The 22,712-nt window shown below is 37.8% G+C and overlaps 1 protein-coding gene across 4 annotated transcripts in view; it reads right to left on the bottom strand.

The window, feature by feature from the left end:
• Positions 1-22,712, bottom strand: part of MCTP2 (multiple C2 and transmembrane domain containing 2) — a 233,004-nt gene that overhangs the window by 80,386 nt on the left and 129,906 nt on the right. For all 4 annotated transcript variants that reach the window (XM_076004796.1, XM_076004797.1, XM_076004798.1 and 1 more), the window contains 3 exons: positions 17,548-17,650; positions 16,053-16,155; positions 104-205 (listed from right to left, as the gene is read on the bottom strand). In XM_076004796.1, the coding sequence (XP_075860911.1) occupies positions 104-205; positions 16,053-16,155; positions 17,548-17,650 (308 nt within the window). The remainder of the gene's footprint in view (positions 1-103; positions 206-16,052; positions 16,156-17,547; positions 17,651-22,712) is intronic.

The following is a 22,712-nucleotide window of genomic DNA, read 5'->3' as shown; positions in this document are numbered from 1 at the left end:
GTAACAAATCTGAAAGAGTTTTCATTGACTTGAGTCCCTAAAGGTTGATCACCTTTTCTTTTAGGTGGAGAAAAGTTGGGAGGTTTGGCCCACGTAGACTTACCGGATTATATATGAGGTCCATCTCTAAGTAAATAACTCCTTTAAAAGCTTGTTCTAAATCTTTATTCTTCAATACGTAACCATTTGGTTGTCCATCTCTAATCTGTCACAAATAAAAGATAAAATACATATTGGTGAAAACTTTCTACATGATTTAAACTGAACAACCCAAACAAACTATGGTGAAGTTGAGAATACAGAATGATCACAGATAAGGCAAACACTACATGAATATTAAATCCATTATCTATCAACCTTTAATTCTAGAGTGCTATTATAACACATTCTAGATAGGAAGATACAGTAACAATCACCAAGCCAAAACTTATGTGCTAATGAAAAATTATTGTGCAAATCACGATTAGACTACATGGGCTTTTCCTTCAAAAATCCCAGCAGTTACACATTTTCAATTACTCAGAAATGATAAATATTCTAAAAACATTTCAAGATCATGAGGGTCATGGGAAAAAAAGGAAAGTAGAGAAAGTGTTATGGATCAGCAGAGACTAAGGAGATAAGATAACTAAATGCAATATGGTACTCTGGATTGGATCCTAGAACAGAAAAAGGATATTGAAGCAAAAACTGGTGAAATCCAAATAAAGATCAGAGTTTAGTTAATAGTAATGTAGCAATGTCAGGTTTTTTTTTCAGTTTTGATAAATAACACCATGGTAATATAAGCTGTTAACATTAGGAGACACTGGGTAAAAGGTACATGGGAACTCTATCCTCTTTGCAACTTTTCTGTAAATCTAAAATTATCCTCTCCCCAAAGGATTATGAAGCTATTTTAAAGAAATGAATAAAGGAACTAATTGTAATAAAATGATCAGTGAGAGTTTCACTAGCCAGGAAACAATGCAATTAAATAAATAAATTAGTCTAGCTGAAATTGAGGTAAAAATCCAAAAACATTCAAAACTGTACAAAGTGCCCACAAATCTCCAAAGTAAACAAGTTCCTTTGATAGCCTCTGTTGGCTAGCATGTCACATCAGTTCTATATACAAATCGACTTGTGGATCCCAGCATATAAAACATCTGAGAAAAACATCTCCTATATCATTTTGTAAACTATTTGGCTCCCATAAAAGACATGTTAATTAGCTTGATTTAATCAGTCTCTTTTCAGATTTGATAGCAGCCATGCTTTTATTATGCACAGTAGTAGTGTATGTATTGATTAAACTTCTAGCTTTTAAGCAGCATACCTCTAAAAGGGCCTCAGCAAAACCTCAGTTTATCAAAAGCTGTATTTGGGATTATAATGATCAAACATTTAAATAGCACAGGAAACCCGAGGCCATGAAATTTGAGTCATATTTTAAATGACTATTGCTGTCACTAAAAGCATTCGCACAAGTGTTCTTATAAACAGTGGTAGACATGAGTTGAATAAGTCATGGGGGAAACAGAGCAATTCCACTTTACAAGGGAGAGGTCATCTTCCTTCCCAAAGTGACCCCACCTCTCTCAGACTGAATAGGTTTTATACAGAAAGATGGTTTTCCTGGCCAGCAGCTAAGAGGAAGGGGGTGCCCCATAAAGACCTGGTTTCCTTCCTAAACGGTGTCCAAACAGGATTCTCAGCTTCCGCTTTGATACACAGTCTCACTTAATAAATTGTCAATGTTAAAGTTGAAAGAAATAAATACAAAAACAGCTTGATAATTCGCCAAGCTGACTTGGGTCCAATTTAGCTTCGCTTCAACCCATAGTCATTGTACTGTTATCTTAAAATTTCCATGATTTCTTGAGGGTTAAGGAAGGTCAACAGAAGAACAAGAGGTATCAGTATAAAGAGTAATATTTTATAGCAAAAGCATTTTTTTTTAATTTGGTAAATGACCATTTCCTGTTTCTCAATGTCCCTAGCATTGTGTCAGCAAAACCCAGAATCCACATAGGGACATTAAAACAGTCATCAAAGTTAGAGATATACTTAAAGCTATTTATGTTTGGCACTTTTATAGAAAACTACCTTAAAAAAATACATGTTATAAATTTTAAAAATTTTAAAAAATAAAAGTCTGAAGGCCCTTTGAATTTCCACAACCATCAAATCTATTCCCTTGGACTTAGACAGAAATTTAGCATGCATTCTTGAATTTTTATTGAGAATTTACATTCATAAATATAGCCCTGAAAAATGCAAAATTTTTGCCTAAGTGATAAATTGTATGTATTTTGCAACTTCATTTTTTATCTATCAATATGATTGGGTAATCTGTTTATGCTAGTCTATAGATCGGTCTCATTTTTTAGACTACTATATACTATTGTATATAGTATATTGTATATATAGTATATTGTAATGTGAACAAACTGTAATTTATTAATTCTATTGATGAAAGTTTGGTTCCTTCCACTCTTCCAGTTTGTCTGCTACAAGGGATATCTTTTGGGAAAAGGCAAAGGGTAAAAGAAAAAAGAAACATACTAGTTTGTAATAGGAAGTGAACACTTTTGAATATTTAGTGTTATAATTAAAAATGAAATAGTAAAAAAAAATTTTCCTTTTCTACCCTTGTTATACAATAACTTCTAAAACAAGAATATACAATAAAAAATTGTTCTGTTACATCCCAACTTGCCAAACTCTTCATGAGAGCATTTATATAATAAAAATGGAACACTTACATTTCATGTTTAAAACTGTAATAATTATATATAGAACTTTGAAAATTATTTCTAACAAGTTTAGCACTTTAAAGCATCTATTAAATAATTAAGCACATGTAATTAAAGCATTGTCAAAGGAAAATTTAGAGGGAGGAATCTATAGATACTTTCATTCCTAGGTATCAGCACTTCAAATAAAATCTAAGTTTAATTTTGAGATATCTGTCAGCAAAGGAAAAATGGCATCAGTTGGTGACAAAAGCAGGACTCTGAATTTATTCGGAGGATCTTCCTGGGCTGACATCTGGGAGGACTTCATTTCACTCAAATATAAGGATCTTGAATAAAATAGTAATGTTTTTACCTTCAGTTTTACAAGCCAAACTCTTCAAATTGATGGATTACACATTTTTGTACACTCACCTTTCCATAAGGCAAAGATTGCATAATATTAGGCAACGATTTGAGGAAGGCATCTCTGCAGGATAGTATTATAAATTTAACCTAATCAGAATATAAAGTCCCATAATCAGAAAAATGGACATTTTCACGTCCCTTACATTTTCAGAAACAATATGCTATATCATAAAGCTTTTATCAAGAGCATACTAACAGTTAATTCCTGGTGAAATTAGCCAGTGAGTGAAAGAGTACAAGAAGTCTGTTTCTGAGTAATGATTCAGGATTTTGGAGCCAAAGGACAAGTTACTGAGAATGGAATTTGGTTTAAAATTTTTAATGTGACTTACAATTATCCTTAAACTATTCAATTTTTTTCTATATATAAAAGAATATTGGCTCTACTTAAAAGGCTGTAAGCACAGTAAATATGAAGAGCATTTTAATAGTTGATGAAACTAATTTTCGAGTTAAAGAGATGCTATAATCATTATATTAGAAAATTAAACTATTTTATAATCAGCATATAACAGAGTTTGATATGTGAGAACAAAGGAAAAAAAAACCTCATCTTGAACTCTTTTTAAAGAATTATTATGCTTCACTATAAAAATCTTTGATGTAATGAGTTGCCAACTTTCTCAATAGTAAAGTTAATCAGAATCAATATGAACGAATAAAACCTTCAGTTGGTTTAGAGAAGAAAGATACACAGTTAAGATCAAAATCCAAACTAAAGAGCCATATTGATTGCCCCATTGTTTGACCTTCCAGTTAGAAATTGAGGACATTTGGGTGTGAACAGCACTATTCTATCAGATGCCTTTCATTCTATGTTAAAGGGAAAATACTTTCGTGTGACAACACCGTGCTACATCAAGTGGTCCCAGCTGATTCATATGGAAAGTGACGCTCCAATAAAATGTGACGAGGACAGACATGTGGCTGGGCAAGAGGAAAATAAATACTCTTTACTTGGTAGCAATTCACATTCTTGTCCCCACTTGGAATCGAGCCTTGTTCCAATGATGTGAGTTACAAACAGCATGAAATATTGAAATGTCCACCAGGTCACTGTTAGCATTGCACAGAGCTCAGCCACCAACCAGCAGCAGCAGCATGGAATTCATCACCCCAGACCTTGCCCACTTCTTCCTCTTCTCCCTTCTGAGATGGTCTATCCTTCCACTGCCTAAAACCCAAACCAGCTCTAAGCCTCGAAAATGGCACAAAACCTTAGTGTGTGCAGCACTTATCAACTGCTCTCTTGAAAATATAAGTCGTCCCTTCAAAAGCAATACATATTCATTCAAAACATTGTGTGAAATTTACAAAAAAAATGTTTAACAGAAAAATCAGATGTTAATATAGCATTTTAAAACAAACATACATCTACAGTTTTTAAAATGCATTTGTTTTTATCTAATGAAAATAGGATCATTGGACAATATCTGGGACTCTAGAGACAGATGAACTGAAGCTAAGTTCTGGCTTTGTCTCAGACCAGTGGGATAACTTTGGATAAGTTACATAAACCCTTTGTTCTTCAGTTTCCTAATCTGTAAAATATGAATTAAAAATGGCTCAAATTCCAGAGATTGTTGTGGAATATCAGCAAAAAGCAGTAAACAGTGATAGGTACCTAGGAATTGCTTATTAAATATCATCTATTTTAGTCTTATTTTAATCACTTCTCTTTTAAGTTAAAAATATATGGAAAAACTCCCATGTAATAATCGATTCATCTATATAATTTAAAATTGTTCTTCATTTTATGAGTATTGGATAATTAACTAATCCTTTGTAACAAGTTAATCGTTTCCAATTTTTAACAATTGTAAACACTGTGATAAATTTATAGTTAGATATCTTTATGCATCCATGATATATTCCCAAAGATAAATTCCTAGAAACAGAATTGCTGAGTCAGAGGAGATGGCTATTTTTAAGGTCTTTGCAAGTATTGCCGACTTACCCTCCTAAAATGCTATACTAATTTACACTCCCAGCCTGGTGAATGAGTCTGTCTACTTCCCTACAACCTCACCAACCCTAGGCATTTTTATTTACTATACAGCAATTTCATAGAAAGAACACAGCCTTGTGTTTTAATATGTAGCTTTTTACAACAAATATGACCAAACATATTTTTTCTTCATATGTTTATTAACAGTGAACCATGGTAGGGCCATGAAACCAGACAGACTTAAATTTAATTCCCATTTCTGGCATTTAACAGTGTGACTCTGGGCAATTACTGCATCTCTCGGAGCCCCCGTCACCTCTCCAAAGTGACACCTAGACTATAAATGCTCCAACATAGGTGCATGTTAAATTGTAATCCTTTGTCATTAAGGTACCTTCTACAAGGTTTATACCAAGTCATACTCTTCCAACAGAATTTAAGAGTGTCCCATTTTTCTACAATTGATATTTAAAATTATATTAATCTTATTTCTTAATGATTTCAGTTTTTAAAACAAAGTAGGTGAAGATGAGGACGGCTTACACAATTAATGCTGTGTGCCTGGGACTGTCATATCCATTTTACATTTACCAACTAATTTAATCATCACTATACACCTCAAATGCAGGTAGAATAATTCTCTTCATTTCAGCAACAACAACAACAAAAATGCAGAGAGGTTAAGTAACTTGTCAAAAATCACACACTCAGTTTAGAGAAGTCAGGGCACTAACCCAGGAGGTCTGGCTCCAGTGTCTGAATTCTTAACCTCCATGTTTATAACTAAATAAATCATGAGCTGTTCATATGCTTATTAGCTATTAGGAATTCTACTTCTTTGAATTAACTTTTCTGCTAGGTTGACTTATCTTTTCCTTATTGATTAAAAACACACACTGCAGTAGTGATATTATGGATTTGTTTGGATGCCACAAGTATTTGTTTTTTACCACTCTATCCTTTATTTTTTAATTTATGATGGTGATTTTTGCTTTGGCCATGCTGACATCTTAAGATTTTTCTCTTACCATTCCTGTGTTTTAGCTTGCTTATACGAAACTTTCCCACTGTTTTAACAGGTTTTTTTTATGGAGTTTGCTTCAAGTGTTTGATGTTTAATTCATCTTGAAATTGTTACTGTGTTTGCTTGTGATGCACCAACACATTTTCCCCTGAAGGATTAGCGACCAAATTTCCCAGAATCACTTATGAAATAGTTTATCCTTTCCTCAGTGATCCCAGGTTTCAAGTTTATTATATATTAAATTATCTCCAATTATTTAGTCTTCTTTCAAGTCCTTTAGTGCAGTTCTAGAATTTCCTCATATATGCCTGACACATAATAGTTTTTTTCTATTATAATCTTTGATGTGATTTTTAGTTTTTAAATGTTTTCCTATCGCATATAGCTGTTGATGTTATTTTGTTAATATTGATTTTATCATTTTTTTATTCCAGTATATTATCTGTTTTCTTCAGGTGACAGATAGTATCTGGTATTATATGCAAATAATGTTTCCTCCATTAAAATAGGCATTTCTTTTTTCTTACAATTTTGCATTGGCTGGATCTGACATAAAATGCTTAATTTTTCATTACTAAATCTAAAAAACTCACTGAAGTCTCTGAACAATCCTGCTCAGTAGGTACTACGTTATCTTCATTTTAAAGATGAGAAAATAGGCTGGGCTCAGTGGCTCACGCCTGTAAATCCTAGCACTCTGGGAGGCCGAGGTGGAAGGATAGCTGGAGATCAAGAGTTTGAGACCATCTTTGAGCAAGAGCGAAACCCTGTCTCTACTAAAAATAGAAAGAAATTAGCCGGACAACTAAAAATATATATCAAAAATTAGCCGGGCATGGTGAGAATGCATGTAGTCCCAGCTACTCGGGAGGCTGAGGCAGGAGGATCTCCTGAGCACAGAAGTCTGAGGTTGCTGTGAGCTAGCCTGACTGACGCCATAGCACTCTAGCCAGGGCAACAGAGCGAGACTCTGTCTCAAAAACAAATAAAGATGAGAAAATAGAGGGAATATCTCTAGTGTTTCAGTAATAATGCTGATGTTTGTGATGTTTTTGACAGATATTTATTTTTTATGTTAAAAAGTTGCTCAATTAACTAAATTAGACTATTTTTTCATAATCAAGAATATTACATATTATCAAGTGGCCTCCTATATCTAATGAGATTGAGGGTTTTATTTATTCTTTAATACAGCAATGATAAAAATTATACAGAGTTCCTAATGTGTGGTGCCTTACTGATACCCCTTTTTATTAAATCTGTGTTTCTGATATTATTCTAGATTTATTCTAGTGTCAGGAAATAAATTCATAAGTTTTCCATTTTTTCATGTTCTTAACAAACTTAAATAATGTAAGACTGTCCCTTCAAGGTTTGAAAAAAGTTTGTTCATAAAAAAATAAGGATCTTTTATTTTCTTATTTGGGGGAAGGGAGGATACCATAGGAAAAAAAGATGAAATAATTTGATAACTTTTTCTGATCATTCCATAATTATATTCACTAAACAGTATATTCAATACCTGATATTCAAGTTCCTCTGATTACACTTAAGTTAATATTCTTTGCTATTTACTACACATTCATTTCTCCTAACGTGGAACTATAATACATTTATAGTTCATTTGGAGAGATTTTACATCTTTACAATACCCAAGTTCTCCCAAGTATTAATATGTCTCTACAGTTAATCATATTTTCTCTTAGACCCATCATTGAAGTTCAGTGTTCTTCATAGCAATTCCCTATATTTCTTAACTTTTTGAATCATTCTTAATATTTTGTGTTTTTTCCTCTTTTCTTCATTAACCTTGTAAATGATTGGTCTGTTTCACTGGCTTTTTGGGGAAGCAATAGGACGACTCACACTCACTGCTCACATATTTTCTATAATATTGCTCTTTGTTTTTATTTTTGACAATTCCTTTCTAATTTTCTTAGGTTTATCTTATTTAATTCCTTTTGTTCAGATGCTTAATTGATTTTCAACCTTTCTTGTTTAATGATGAAACCATTCAAGGTAAGAATTTCCTCTGAATAATGCTTTTGGCCCTTATCCATAGTTTTTATGTATAGTAATTAATTGTGAATTTCTAAGTAGTCTGTAATTGCAGTTTTGGTATCTACATTAGCTACTTGGGATTTTTTTTTCCATCACCTAGCTTGAAAATTTTGTTATTAATTTCTGTTTTTATCATACTATAACCAAGTACAATTTCTACTTTTTTGGAATCCAGTCAAGTATTTTGGACCTAGAACATGACTGATATTTGAACATGTTAATGGGTATATGAACAGAATATTATCTATTTTTTACGTGTATGTATACACACATAGATCAAGCTTATTGCTTATTGTCTATACTTTGAGAACTACCACTTTCATATATCTAAAACTCATCTAAGAATTTGCTAAAAAAAAAAAAAAAAAAGGAAATTCCAGAATCTTATGCCCTGAAATGTAGTAACTATACAATATAGGCAGGGATCTTTATTATTAACACTTTCTGGAATTTGGACCTTCAAACATTTGGGCCTTCAAGAAACATCAATTTGCAGCCTTATTTTTTGTTTTATATTTTTTCCCTGTACTTTTAATATGCATATATATATATTTATATATATGTCAATGGGAAGTTATTCACTTAAAAAGTTTACATTTGTTATAAACTTATTGATAATTCATCTTTCTTAACACCTAAGATCTGTAACATGTTTCTATCTTACCTTTTATTTACATCTATATTCTGTATTTTTGCTCATGTGTTTCTGTATTACTGTGTTTTAGGTGTCTCGAAGCAGCAGCAGTTACTATTTGACTCAAAGAGGTTTTTCGATTTAATAGAAAAGTTTAACCTATTCAACATCTACCATCACACAATATGTTTAGCTTTACACTCGCCATCTTCTCATTATAGGATACTAGGAAAATCTCATGAGTCACTCTTTCTCTCTTAGCCTGTGTGTTCTAACCAAACATCATCCACATTATATACTGCATATGGCTCAGGATCATTCCAGTATGTTAAAGGTATTCTTTCCTACTTTCTAGGGCCAATAAATAAATTTGCCTTATTTCTTTTATTTATTTCAATGGACATATTAGACCAGTAATAGAAGGTGAGGAAAGTTGAAAGTCTACTTTCAAAAATGACCATCTTTCACCTGCATTAGGATCAAGTCTTATCTATCAAGTAATCTCTCAGATGCCACATCTCTTTCCTTTTCATCCACCCTCCACAGCTCCAAGCTGATTCATATGGAATTCCCCAACCAAATCTATGTCCTGCAAAACCAAACTTTGACAACAGTATTATTTTTAATTTTTTTAGCTTGGTTATAAATCCATAAATACTAGTATAAATTCAAATATCAATAGTATTTACTTTAATGGCCAAATACTTCAACATGAATCTGAGAAAACTGATTGTGTGAGTCCATTACAATGTGTAAACCCACAGCAGGTGAAACTTGGGCACATACTTAATTGGAAATGCAAATGGAGATTTGCATGGCATTTATTTGGTACAAGCCATTATAGAAAATTTGTCCCATAAAACTAATTAAGTGAAGCTGTTACTGGTGCAGCTAGTTATTGTGCTCATGGATTCACAGACAACACAGGGGCTCCACTGGAACAGTGTCAAGGCCCATGTTCCTGGTTACAGATTCACGTGTGCCTGTTCACCTGGCTTGCACAAGAGCACTCAAGTTTGTTTCAAAATGCAGGTCCTTAATGAACTTCAGATGATTGCCTCTTAGTTATTAGGAAACAATAAATACATGCTTCTCTCATTTTACAGATTAAGTCACTAAAGCTGATTTCCAAAGCCTATTGGATAATTTGGAGGAAGTAGTGTATGATTAAATAAGATTGAATGACCAAGAGGAGAAGAATCCAGCCTGATTTTCAGGAAAGAATGAGGATCAATTGAGGATACAAATATTAGATAAATTGATTGAATCAGCTAATTATTAGGAGATAGTCTCTATTTCCCAAAATGTTTTGAAACTCTAAAATGTGCTGTTTTCTAATACATATTTACCCTTCCTGATTACAGGATTAGAGGAGCAAGGTGAAAACGAGTTCTGCAGATTACAATACATACCAATCTCAATTTTATACTGACTTCACTTATGAGTAGTTGATTAAGAAGTATTACAAATCTAGATAATCAGTTTTTTAAAAAATAACTATCTTTTTCAAAACATTAAAGAGAAATGAAATATATGGAAGGATGAACTCATTGGCCTGGAGTCTTTCAATCCTGATATATGTCTAAGCATATTGCTTATTCTCTAAAGTTTGAGAACCACTACTTTGGTATGACTAAATATCATCTAAGAATTTTCTGGGGGTGGGGGAGAAGGAAATTCCAGAATTTCATTCCCAGAAATGTAGTAGCTATGCAATATAGGCAGGGATCTTCACTATTAACACTTTCTGAAATTTGGACCTTCAAATATTTGGGCCTTTAAGAAACATCAATTTGCAGCTTTATTTTTTTCTTGTATTTTTAATATGCATATATCTATGAGGAGTTACTCACTTAAAAGTTCATGTTTGCTACAAACTTATTGATAATTCATCTTTTTTTACCTCCTAAAATCTGTATCATGTTCCTATCTTTCATTTGCCTCTATATGCTATATTTTTGCTCATCTATTTCTATATTATTGTGTTTTAGGTGTCTCAAAGCAGCAGCAGTTACTCTTTGACTCACTGTAAGAGCTTTTTCCACTTAATAGAAAAGTTTAACCTATTCAACATGCTTGGACTAATCCACCAGCAATAATAAATATACTTATTTTAGTATATGGATTTTAAATGAGCCAATTGTCAGCTAGCACATTCACCTGATTAAAAAGATATAGTGAATTCAGAACAGACTCTATTTAACGGGCTTAAATGCACTTAGCACATTACCATTTTGAGTGAGATTAAAAGTTGAAGTACCTCCTATAGTTTCTACTTAGACATTTAAAAATGTAGTTTGCATTTTCTCTAGAAGTATAAATCAAATTTTAGTTTACGACTTGATTAAAGAAAACGCATTCTCACAAAAATTATTCTTATTCTTCTCTAAGAAATACAATTTTTGTTTTTATACATAAAGTGTTATCAAATATGGTTCTGTATCCTACGGAGATAAGACTGAAGCACCAATAAATCTATTTTTATGATTCTCTCTCATATTAAAAAAAAAAAAAAGTAAGTCCTTCTTCTATGAAGCCCACATCATCGTATCCACAGGCCTCCTTCCATGCTTAATTCTGGGAGTTTCAACCAATCTCCTGGGAAGAATCTTCTTTTTCTCTAATTTGCTTAACATTGGAGCCCAGACTTTCTTTCTAGTCGACTGCTCCAGTATCGCTCGGCTCAGGTGTACGGGAAATTCAGTTGCATAGGCAATAGGTTTGTTAGGCCAGACCTACGTAATTGCTGGTGTGTCTTCAGCCGGCCTTCCGGGGAAACACGACTTAGCACAGTCATGCAACCAAGGTGTTATGTCCTATGTGAACACATGTGATGACACTTTCCCATGGCATGTCGCCACTATTGTTCTGACCATATATAAGTGCTCTTCATGTTCTCGGCCATGCTCTCACCGCAGCTGCATCCCCCAATAATAAAAAGCATGTCTCATCTGCTCTGTGCAGATCTCTTCTTTCAATTCCAGGAAGCCTGCTCTGGTGCACTCGCTAGCCACAGAGCCCACTCCCCACAGCCGGTCAAAAGCCTTCAGTGTCTCCCTGCTAACAGAGTAAACTCCAACCTCCTTCCAGCCTTCTTAGCTGCATGCAGGCCTCTCCACCTCCATGCCCCAGCCTGCGCTCCCAGCACCTGGCTCCTGCTTGCTCCTGGATGTGGCCTTTGCCCCATACCTCTGCTTCCCTGCCCATGCTTTACCCTCCGTTGGGAATGACCTTTCATGCTTCACTTCACCCACCAGTCACTATCAACAGCCTGCTCCTTCCTCCTCAAATCCCCCTAAACTGGAATCCACGCCCCCCCACCTCTTGCCCTTGTTCTGCTCCTTTCCCAGGGCACTTAAGGCTTTGGGTCTTACGTGTTCATTGCATAGGCTCCTTCCAGCAAGACCTGCAACTCTTCAAACCTGAGCCCCTCCTGCTACCTCCAAGAGCACACAGCATAGTGGTCTCATAAAACAGCCTTTCAACATGATATTTTCTTAGCCAGGCACTGGCTATGACAGTATAACAAACTCTTAGGAGCTCAGGCTCTGATAGGAGAACACCTAAATTCAAACCCAGCCTCTGTTACTTACCAGCTACAGGATCCTTCCTGTGCCTCCGTCTTCTCATTTGGAAATGGGCGTAAAAATAAAGCCTGCCTCTTAGGTCATTAGAGAATTAAGAATTTAACCTGTGTTAAGTGCACAGCACAGGCCTCGCTAGTTAACTACTCTATTGCTGGCATCACTCAATAGATGCTAACTGAAAGCAAAACAACTTAGATCTACATAAGTATCTTTTAAAATACAACCTTTAAATCACAAGTTAGAAAAATTATTTGATAATAGAATTTTGATGAAATAACTAAAAGCTTATAATTTGCCAGTTACACTGAGGATTATGACATTTAAAAAATCAGATAAGTACCTACACATTAAATAGGGAATCCCTTTGGAGAGGGCATGTTGCAGGTGGACCACTGATTATCAGGAAGACTCCAGACAGATTCAGGGCAGGATTTGATGGTTTCCCCAATTTTTCAGTCAAGGAATTGAAAATGAATCTCAATTGAAAACAGCCAAGCAGAAGCAGCAACTGAAAGATCTTATTTGGTGTAACATACCAGGGACCTCAAAGTCTCCAGGGGGAATTCAGCCCAGGCCATGCTGCCATTACAAGGTTTTCAGATCAGGGTTTATTTCTGGATGGGCCACAGCCCTTTTATGTCAGAAAGAAACAATGTAAAACAAATCAAACACTAGCTGGCTTGAAAACATCTGTGGTTCCAATCCCATATTAAGAAAAAGCCAAAATCCTTCAAACTTTCTTGACTTTCAAGATCTTCTAGGATCCTCTCCTGCCCACCCTATCCCCTCAGTCCCTTCCTGTCCCACACCTCACTATTCCCCATTGGGCTCCCTCCATCCCACCCACACTGCCCCCTGCCCCTGGCCACTTCTGGAATTTGACAGCCTGGGTCCTGCCTCAGAGCACTTGAATAGGAGAATTTCCCACCTTGGAGAGATTCCTCAGATATCCACACAGCTCCCTCCTTCAACTCAAGTTCTCACTCAAATGCGCCCTATTCCATGAGGCCCTCCCTGGTCAGCTGATGGAAAAGTGCACCCTCCTCATTCCTGGCACCTGCCTCCTTACTTTTAATCATCCAGCGCTCTGTATTGATTTTTAATTTAGGTGTTGTCTCCTCCAACCATGACATAAGCTCCACAAGAGAGAGCTTCCCTGCAGTCACTGTAAGAGCATTATACCCAGAACAGTGCCTGACATGAAGTGGACACTTGATAAATATTTGTGGAACAAATGAACCAACAACAGATCATGGGGCAGCTTATTAACAACCTGAAAACAGTCAAGGTGGAGCGCAGTTTGTGTTGTTTAAACTAGGTCTTTCAAAAAATATTCCACCTTGTATTTTGAAGGGTATGTTTTGAAAAATGCATTAGTTGAGGTCAGTGGTTCTCCACTGGGAGTGGAGAACCCACCCTTCAGGATCTTTGGCAATGTCTGTAGGCCTCTTGGGACGTCACAGCAGCAGTAGGTGGGCAGGTGCTACTGCCATCTAGCCTGTAGAGGTCAAGGAGACTGTTGGACACTCTGCAATGCACAGGAAAGCTCCAGGTAACAAGAATGTTCTGGCCCCAAATGTCAAAGTTGAGAAATTACAATTAAGCTGGAGGCAATTTCTTAGATCTGCCAGGGAAGGTGGGAAGGGAAGGGAGGGAAATGGAGGAAGGAAGAGGGGAGGAAAAAAGGAGAGAAAGAAAGAGAGGGGGAGGGAGGAAGAGAGGGAGGAAAGAAGGCAGGGAGGGAAGGAGGGAGGGAGGGAGGAAGGAAGGAAGGAAGGAAGGAAGGAAGGAAGGAAGGAAGGAAGGAAGGAAGGAAGGAAGGAAGGAAGGAAGGGAGGGAGGGAGGGAGGGAGGGAGGGAGGGAGGGAGGCAGGGAGGCAGGGAGGGAGGGAGGGAGGAAGGGGAAATGAGGAGGGAGGGAGGGAGGGAAAAAGGGAAGGAGGGCGGAAATGGGGAAAGGAGGGAGTAAATGGGGAAAGGAGGGAGGAAGAGAGGGAGGAGAAATGAGGAGGGAAGGAAGGGAGGGAGGGAGGAAGGGAGGGAGAGAGGGAGGAAGGTAGGGAGAGAGGAAGGGAGGGAGAGAGGAAGAAAAATGAGGAGGGAAGGAAGGGAGGAGGGAGGGAAGAAAGGGAGGAAGGGAGGGAGAGAGGGAGGAAAATGAGGAGGGAAGGAAGGGAGGGAGGGAAGGAAGGGAGGAAGGGAGGGAAGGAAGCAGACCAGCACAGGAGCAAGCTAAGACAATTATTGGTAATATGAAAAAACCAAATACACAAGACCTATACACACAAAACTAGACAGGCTTTTTAAAAAATACCAAGCGATGTTCACCTAGCAAGGAATAAAATGTGCTACTAAGGGATTTATTCATAAAAATAAGAGGAGAAATGTCAGCAAAAGAAAAGAGAGGAGGAAACTGGATTATAAAGGAGCGTCTTTGCTCAAAGTCCCTTCAGACCTCTCTAAGAGTGTGCCCCACATCCTTGTTACATGTATTCTTGCAGGAATAACTGACAAAGTTGTAATAAAAAAGGGGGAAATCCCACATTACCATCTCCTACGCTGTGAGCCGCGCTGCCCGATGCCGATGGCTCGGAGCATTTGGCAGGAGCCGGCTGCTCGGGGGAGCAGATGCTCCGGGCAGGCTCTTCGAGGAACATCAGGGATACGAGGACTTGGGGAGAAATTAACCAAGCGAGCAAAAACAGAAGAAGAGATATTAAGAGGTACAGCATTCCTCCCTCTGTAAACATCGTGCGAGCTAGACTAATCTCCCGGTTAAATTACGAGAGTGCTCCATCCACAAAACGCACTAACAGCTTTGGAAAAATGTATCTTTTGGAAGAAATAAAGTCTCATTGGCCGATAAAGCTGTAATAAGTCTACAACAACTTGTATTAATGGTTGGATGAAAAACTGAAATTCTTCTAGAAGAGTACATTTGGTACACACATTAATGTCCAATTAAGAGGTGAATCTGGTCTCTCCCTTTCTGCCCATATTAAGGCATTCTTTGATGCTTTCTCTCCTGACTTTTGTTAAGTGTTTTTTCATCCAGCTTTTCCCTTTTTGTTGATCCTGGTGTATTATTTTTTATAATAACTGGACTGCCAAAACACTCTTCCCTCTTCAAGAGAGGCTCTGTGCTATCTTCCACAAAGCACTTTTTGAAACTTAAAGCAAATGTGGCTACTAAAAATACAAATAGAATTTCCAGGAAAATGGTCTTTTGTAGTCCTGAGAACAACTGTGCAGTTACCAACAATTAATCTTTGCAGAAAGGTGCAGCAAGGAGGTATAAAGAAATACATGTGTGTGTGTTTTTCATTAATAAATGTAAAAACAGTCAAGGATCTATATTCTTGTAAATAAATAGAAACTCCCATCTTAGATGGAAAGACTGAGAGTGAATTGAAAAACCAGTCAAAATGTTTGGGTTGGTTAAATCAATATCCAACTGACACAAAAAATTATGTCTCTTTGTATCTGAAACTGCCGAAGATACTGGGTAAGAGTAAAGAATAAAACGGTCGTTTCCTGATGCATTGAGGAGAATTTCTTTTTTCCCCTAGACTAAGATTCAGCAACTCCAGACCACAGAAACTCATCACCTGTAAAATGAGTCACAAATTGTTTATTAACAGAGGGAACTTACGGATAGCAAGGGAATGGCAACTTTTCCAAGAAAATCAGGGGGTTTATCTCCGTCTTCATCAAACACTGTCACTTCCAAAACATCATGGATATCTTTAATGGGACTGAAACAAAAAAGTACCATGTATTATACACAAAAACACACAAGTGGAGTCTGTTCCATGAAGATCTGAAAACACTGTTTCACTAATTAAGCCTGTATGTCCTTAGAGTATAAAACTACCATTTAATTAAATTCCAAAAATTAAATCAAACTGACTGTATTCCCAAACCTTCCATCACAGAAGATTTAGACATCCATATGAAAAAAGAAGTCAACTTTTTTACTGTGACATTTTCCACATAGCACACATTTACTCAAGGGTAGGATGGTGAAGGAAACCAAATGAAGAAGGAGAAGGCAGAAAGAACAAGTGGGTCAAAGCAAAGTGATCTCCAGGAAGCTTCCAAATGAGAAGAGTAAAAATAACATTTTCTTTAAATGAATGAAGAATTCTCTTTTCTTTAAAAAAAAAAAAAAAGGTGGTGAAAATCACTTTTGCTGAAATACATAGAAAGCCTCCTATTGTTGAAACACAAAATACTAAGAACATTTAGAAACACGGTTTTATGTTGTCCAGAAGACAGACCTCGGCAACAATGAAAAAGGAAGCCACCTCGGCCATTGGCCATGTTTTAGGAAAACAAGAGAAATTTACATCTGGCATTTGGCAAACTTGTTTAGCAGAGTTAACCCACTTCTCATAGATCCATGGGAACTTTCTACTAACACCATTAACTGTATGCAAAATGAACTTTGTTTTTTCACTTATAAGCACAGAGGGAGCATTTATTCAGCCTAGTGGGGGCCGTGTACCACCACCATTCCACCCAACTTCAACAGGGGCTTCCACTGATGTTTACGTGCTTTGGAAGCTAAAGAAAACTAGGAAACTTAAATATATCCAGCCTCCTAAGTCCCTGAGTTCAATAGAGTGGGCAAGGCATCACTATGGGGTGGATCACTGAGATAAACTGAAATATAAGCAGGCTTTGGGAGTCTTTAAGGATGCACAGATAATCTGCATTCATCCAAAAGACTCTGGCAGAATACAAGCCTTCAGGCATTAAAATAATGCTATAACATATAAGCTCCTTGAATTTAAGGCAGGTCTCCATTAGTAACTTTCCTTAACCCAGGAATGAATTAATCTAGATATATGGAGGCTTCCAGCTACTCACAGATTAATTTAGTCACTAAAACATCTACTTTACAAATGCCTCCTATAACACTCCTTTGCAGTTCTGAATGGTCTCTTCTATTATTAACACCACACTCTATAAAAATGAAAGGATAAAAGGTTTTCAGAAGGAAAAAAACAATAAAATTCACTCTTTGCCCATAAAAATAGACAGAAAGTTCCACTCAAGCGCCCCAGTCTGCCCCAAACATAGCAGGGATAATTGCTCTCTAAGTTAGCGCTGTTCCTCGGTATTCCAGAGGCTAAAACACTTACAATGTAAAAACTTTGTTCCACTCAGGGTTGAGGTTCTTGTAAATGGTATGTGTCTGAAGTCGGTCGTTGCCTAACTCCAACAAGCAAAAAGGATCGCTCTTTCCTGGAAAGAGAACACACACATTGGTCAAAGACGAGTGAATCTCAAAATGGACAGAGTCAATGGGAACAAAAGTCATGCACTTTTACAATTAAAAAATGCTTCTTGCTGAAAGAGGGAAGGTGAGACTCCTTTTCAAAAAGCTCTGTGGATCCCCTGTGTGGGAATCTGGGAGGTGGGCAGAGCCCCCAAGTGCTGGAACTTTAGCATTCATGATGGACTGGGACTCATACGCCACCTAAGACGTAGCCTTGAAAGCCAGTGACCACACAAAGTTTCACAGGAGTAGGTGTCAATCTGACAGGTGGGAAAGCTCACTTCATTTTGTTTTAAAAACGAAGCTCATCTCTGTTTCCTTCCTAAATTCTCTTTCAGCCAATCTGGAATGACTGGAATCCTATGATAACTTACACGCTTCCCCACAGCTATGAGAAGATGTGAGAAAAAGTATAAAAATGGCTCTAAAGGAGTTAAAGCTCTGCTCCTGAGTGAATAGCTGCATGATTCTACACATGCAGTACGTTACGAGAATGCATGAGCTACATTTTGGGTGCCATGAAATAGAAAAAGGTATAATTCAATAAAGGTCAGAGTTTTTAACTTAAAAAAAATTAAGCTTATCCCTTACTTCTCCCTACCTCATCTCTTGATTTTCTATCCTATCTCCCACATTCTTCAAAAGAGGTAAGAAAATTCCAAATCCAAAGTTGGACCCAGAGAGTTACCAAGTACAAATTTACTTCCCTTTTGTTGGTCTTGGCAGAGGGATCTAGAATTGGAACTGTCAGAGACAGAATGAATGAGTCGGTAATGTCTGTAGGACATTAGCGCATTGCCTGTCTCCACAGCACGTTGGCACTTTACAAAGCAGCGCTTGCTAAATTGATTGGGGGCACAAGGACACATGCTTCTCCAACAAATGGCCAAGGAGTCTCGGGCCAGGGCCTAAGGCAGAGAGTGCTCAGGTCTCTTAACCAACTGGCCTCCCATTCGGGTCACTGAACCAACATCTAATTCACTTAATAACCAGGAGCTCTCAGGCACTGCAAATCAGTAGAGATACCGAGATGTGCAGGAGCTTGCCTGAAGAATATATTTTTTGAAAAGAGGGGAAGAAGATCAAAGGCATGGGTGATGGTCAGTGTTAAACAGGAGATTGCATTCAACTGACTATGGCCTGGACACTTAGTTGCCTGGCCAAAGCTTTTAAGTCAATGCTGTTATCTCAGTGACCAGCAGACAATGACCAAGCCATGGGCATCAATGAATGAGTGAGGGTTCTCAACTGCAAACAATGGGAATTGTCCCTGTCTAAATTTAGCAGAAAAGAAATTTAATAAAGTAATATCAAACAGCTCTCAGAATACCTACAAAGGCTAGAAAATTAGGCCAAAAAAATCACCAAAACCAAAGAATATGTAGGTACAAGAAGTCCTGCGAATATTCCATCCCAGGAAAAGTCTGGCGTGGTCTTTGCTTTCCCAGAATACTGGCCCCACAAGGCACTCCTGTCCCCGGCCCGACTGTGGCTGTTTCTGATGTGAACTCTCTACCCTGCTTCTTTCTTTGCCTCACTCTATGCAGATGCAAAGGCCTGAACTGCTAGGGCTCAGGAAGTGAATCCTGGCTTTTCAGCCTTCACGAATTACAGTGGGCTCTGACTCCTTCTCTAAACCATACAATGGGAAGTGCCTCAAACACAGAAGGGGCTTTGGATTCCTGTGCAGTCAAAATCAAACTAACACAAAAATCTACCTGCGTTTGCAAAAAGTCTTGCTTATTTAAAGACAGGTTACTCTGGCCATCTGTTTTGTAGGGCATAGGGCTGGGGTTGAATGGGAAAGAGCCTGCCAATGTAGAACAACATGCTTCCTCTGCAACAACTGTGAACGTGCAGAGAACACGTGCATTCGGCTTAATGCTCAGGTATACCACGCTTGATTCCTCAACCCAGGCTGAAACAGCTACTTAACCATTTGTCAGACTATTAGTAGGTGTCAGCACTGCTCCTCCAGAGACACCAACATGACATGCCATCAGCACTTGCTCCAGGGAAACTGTCTGACACTTTTAATGAAAGCCCTGGGGTTGCTCCGCAGCAGGGCAGAGATGCTGCCTGGTCCTGCTGATGCACAGGTGGGCTCCTGCCGGCTCCCACTCTCTGGAGCGAGCGCTCTCTTAGCTGTCCCAGCTAATGAGGAACAGACTTCCCTCCAGAACCGGGAAACTTCAGTTATGTGTCTCCAAGGAACACACTGCACCAACTCTCTGAAGATAATTCAGTCAAAGCTCATTAAAATGCTGCAGTTATTAATATTACAGTATAAACAGGCGGAGAGAAGAAGAAACAAAGACATTAAAATGTGTACAGAGTAATTTACGTACACTTTATGGATTGATTTCTTTCTCTTAAAAGGTTGAAGATAAATGAGAAGTTTGAATACAATTTAAATAACAAATACTTTTATTGGAGATAACAATTATCTTTCATAATAAATGGAATGTCTGAATGTTCCCCAATGGTACCGAGAGAGAACAGGCTTATGTACGTGTGAAGCTGCACTTGCCCCCTTTGCTCCCTCTACTTATAGGTAAAGTATCTAGATGGCCTGCTCTACGTCCAGATGCCATGTCACCTTGACATGGTTCCGCCATTAGTGATTCAGTTTCACACTGGAGTTTTTTTAGCACTTGGCACTCAATAGCCTTTGCTATTTTTACATCACTTTAAAATTCACTTCCATATCTTGAGTGGCAAGCAGTTTTAGCTTTATATCAGTTATAGAAATTGAATAACGTACAACAAATATATATCAGGGGTCATATCGTGCCTTTGACAAGCATCTATTAAGCATCCACTCTGTTTCTAGCTCTGAACCAGCCCTGACACACAATGATCACCAAGCCATTACCTATAAGGAACTCTGATAATGGTCCCTGCTATACTGCAAATACCACCTTTTCCATGGAAACTTCCCTCACAGTCACCCCACAGCAAACTGGGTTGCTCCCAGCTCTGATCTCCGACTTTGTATTGTTCTTACTGCTCTTATATCCCACATCTGGAAATTTCCATTCTACAGTCAGTCTGTATACTTCATTTAAGGGTCCTGATACAGGCACACCCAATTATGCATGCCTTTACTATCTCCCAAGAAAAGTGCCAAAGCCCAGTGGCAGAGGGCAGCAGGGAATGCCCTGCCTCCCAGTGTGGGCTAGGGGGAGCCAACCCCCTCCCACCCTCCTACACACCCAGTAGGAAACCACACTCCTTTATGCAGAGTCTCTCTTAATGCTCACATCAACCCTAATGCCATTTTGCAGATGAGAAAATACAAGTTCAGAGAAACGTAATTTGGTTGGGAAAAGTCCAAAAATACTTCATAGTGCAGGTGAATCTTAAGCAAGGTTTAGAAGGGGAGTGTTTGGCTAGCAGAAATGGATAGGTCCTTGTTGAGAAGATGGGATTTATCAGAGCTTCAAGTTTATTAGGAATTGTGTGTGGGGGCGAGCATGTATGCAAATAGTGGCAATCAGGAAATGTAAGATATGGGTGGATAAATGCAAAGATTGACTTGAAGATCAAGACCAGTACTTTTAGTTTTATTTCATTTCATTTTTCTTGTCCAGTACCTGGGAACCAACCTAGACTGTAGATACGAGGGGCAGAGTTGGAAGAAAGGATTTCTGGACAAACAATTGCTAAGGCTAAGTATGAAGCATTATAGCTCAGAAAGGCTGAGTGTGGGCAGCAGAGCCATTCCACACTAAATTTCCTAAAACTCAGCTCTCATGCCTTGTTTCCAACCATTATCTATAAACCTTACTATCATATATTAGAGAAAATTTAATTGATCATTCTTGAAATCTATTAGGTTATTAAGTATGAAATGTCTGATTTCCTTAAGTACTAAGTTTGACAGTTGATATAGCTGACATATCACTTTGACATTTCTTGTTTTATTTTTATTGTGAAGGTACCTCTTCAGTCTTCCAAATGAATATTTTGGCTTGTGATCATCTTTCAAAATTTTTGTGTAACAATTTTTGAAACCAAGGCTAAGTCAAAAATTCATGTTATCTTTGAATATGAGTTCCGTCATAGAACCAATGCAGTGCAGACAGCTCAAAATATCAACTGATTGCTTGGAAAAAAGCTAACGGCCTCTGGTTGGTGGTCTAGCACTGGTATTATCCATTACAGCTTCATGAAACCTGGCAATGGATTATAGCAGATATCTACTGCAACCAACCAACTGAAGAAAATTATGAGGATCCTTGTGATTAAGCAGCCGAGATTGGTCAATAGAGACAAACCAGGCCTCTTGCAAGACAATGCTGGACCACATGTTGCACAAAAAACAGTACTCAAACTACAGAAGCTGGACTTGGAAGCTCTGTCATCCACCATATTCACCAGACCTTGCACCAACTAACGACCACCACTTCTTCCAGGCTTTGGACCACTTCTCGAAGGGAAAAATATTCAATTCTCAACAAGATGCGGAAAATGCTACTCTCTCTCCGGGCTTCTTTGCTGCTGGCATACACAAGCTACTGTTATGATGGCAAAAATGTGTGGATAGTTCAGGCACATACTTCAATGAATTGTACTGCTTGTTTGAGATGGATAGGTCCCTTGATTCAAAATTAAACATTTCATATTTAATGACCTAATATATTCTCTGTCAACCACCCAATCCATCCCGATCTACCTCTATACACCGATGCTTTAGCAAGGCTGGGGTCTTTTTCCTGACTCCTAATGTCACTGGGCTCCCTATCTTGCCTTGTACACAGAAGTACAGGGTTCCTTCCTGCTTCCTACTTTGCATGGGGAACAGACTTGTCCCTGCACACCCCTCCAAAGCCTCCCCACTCCAGAGATAAAAATGCAGCTAAGCTCCCAGTACAAGCTTAAACAGATCTTCTTTATGGAACTTCCTTTGCAACCTCGAGGGTGCCCCTGACTACTGTGATGATGTCAGCATTATGCCTCCTGCATGATGCACCTGCTCATTTGTTCAACAACTACTTAATGATCCACACAGCATGGAACGCACCA

Source organism: Microcebus murinus, chromosome 7 (assembly GCF_040939455.1).
Source record: "Microcebus murinus isolate Inina chromosome 7, M.murinus_Inina_mat1.0, whole genome shotgun sequence".
In the NCBI taxonomy this organism is placed as follows: domain Eukaryota; kingdom Metazoa; phylum Chordata; class Mammalia; order Primates; family Cheirogaleidae; genus Microcebus; species Microcebus murinus.
Note: the sequence above shows the minus strand (reverse complement) of the source record. Positions and strands in the feature narration are given on the sequence as shown.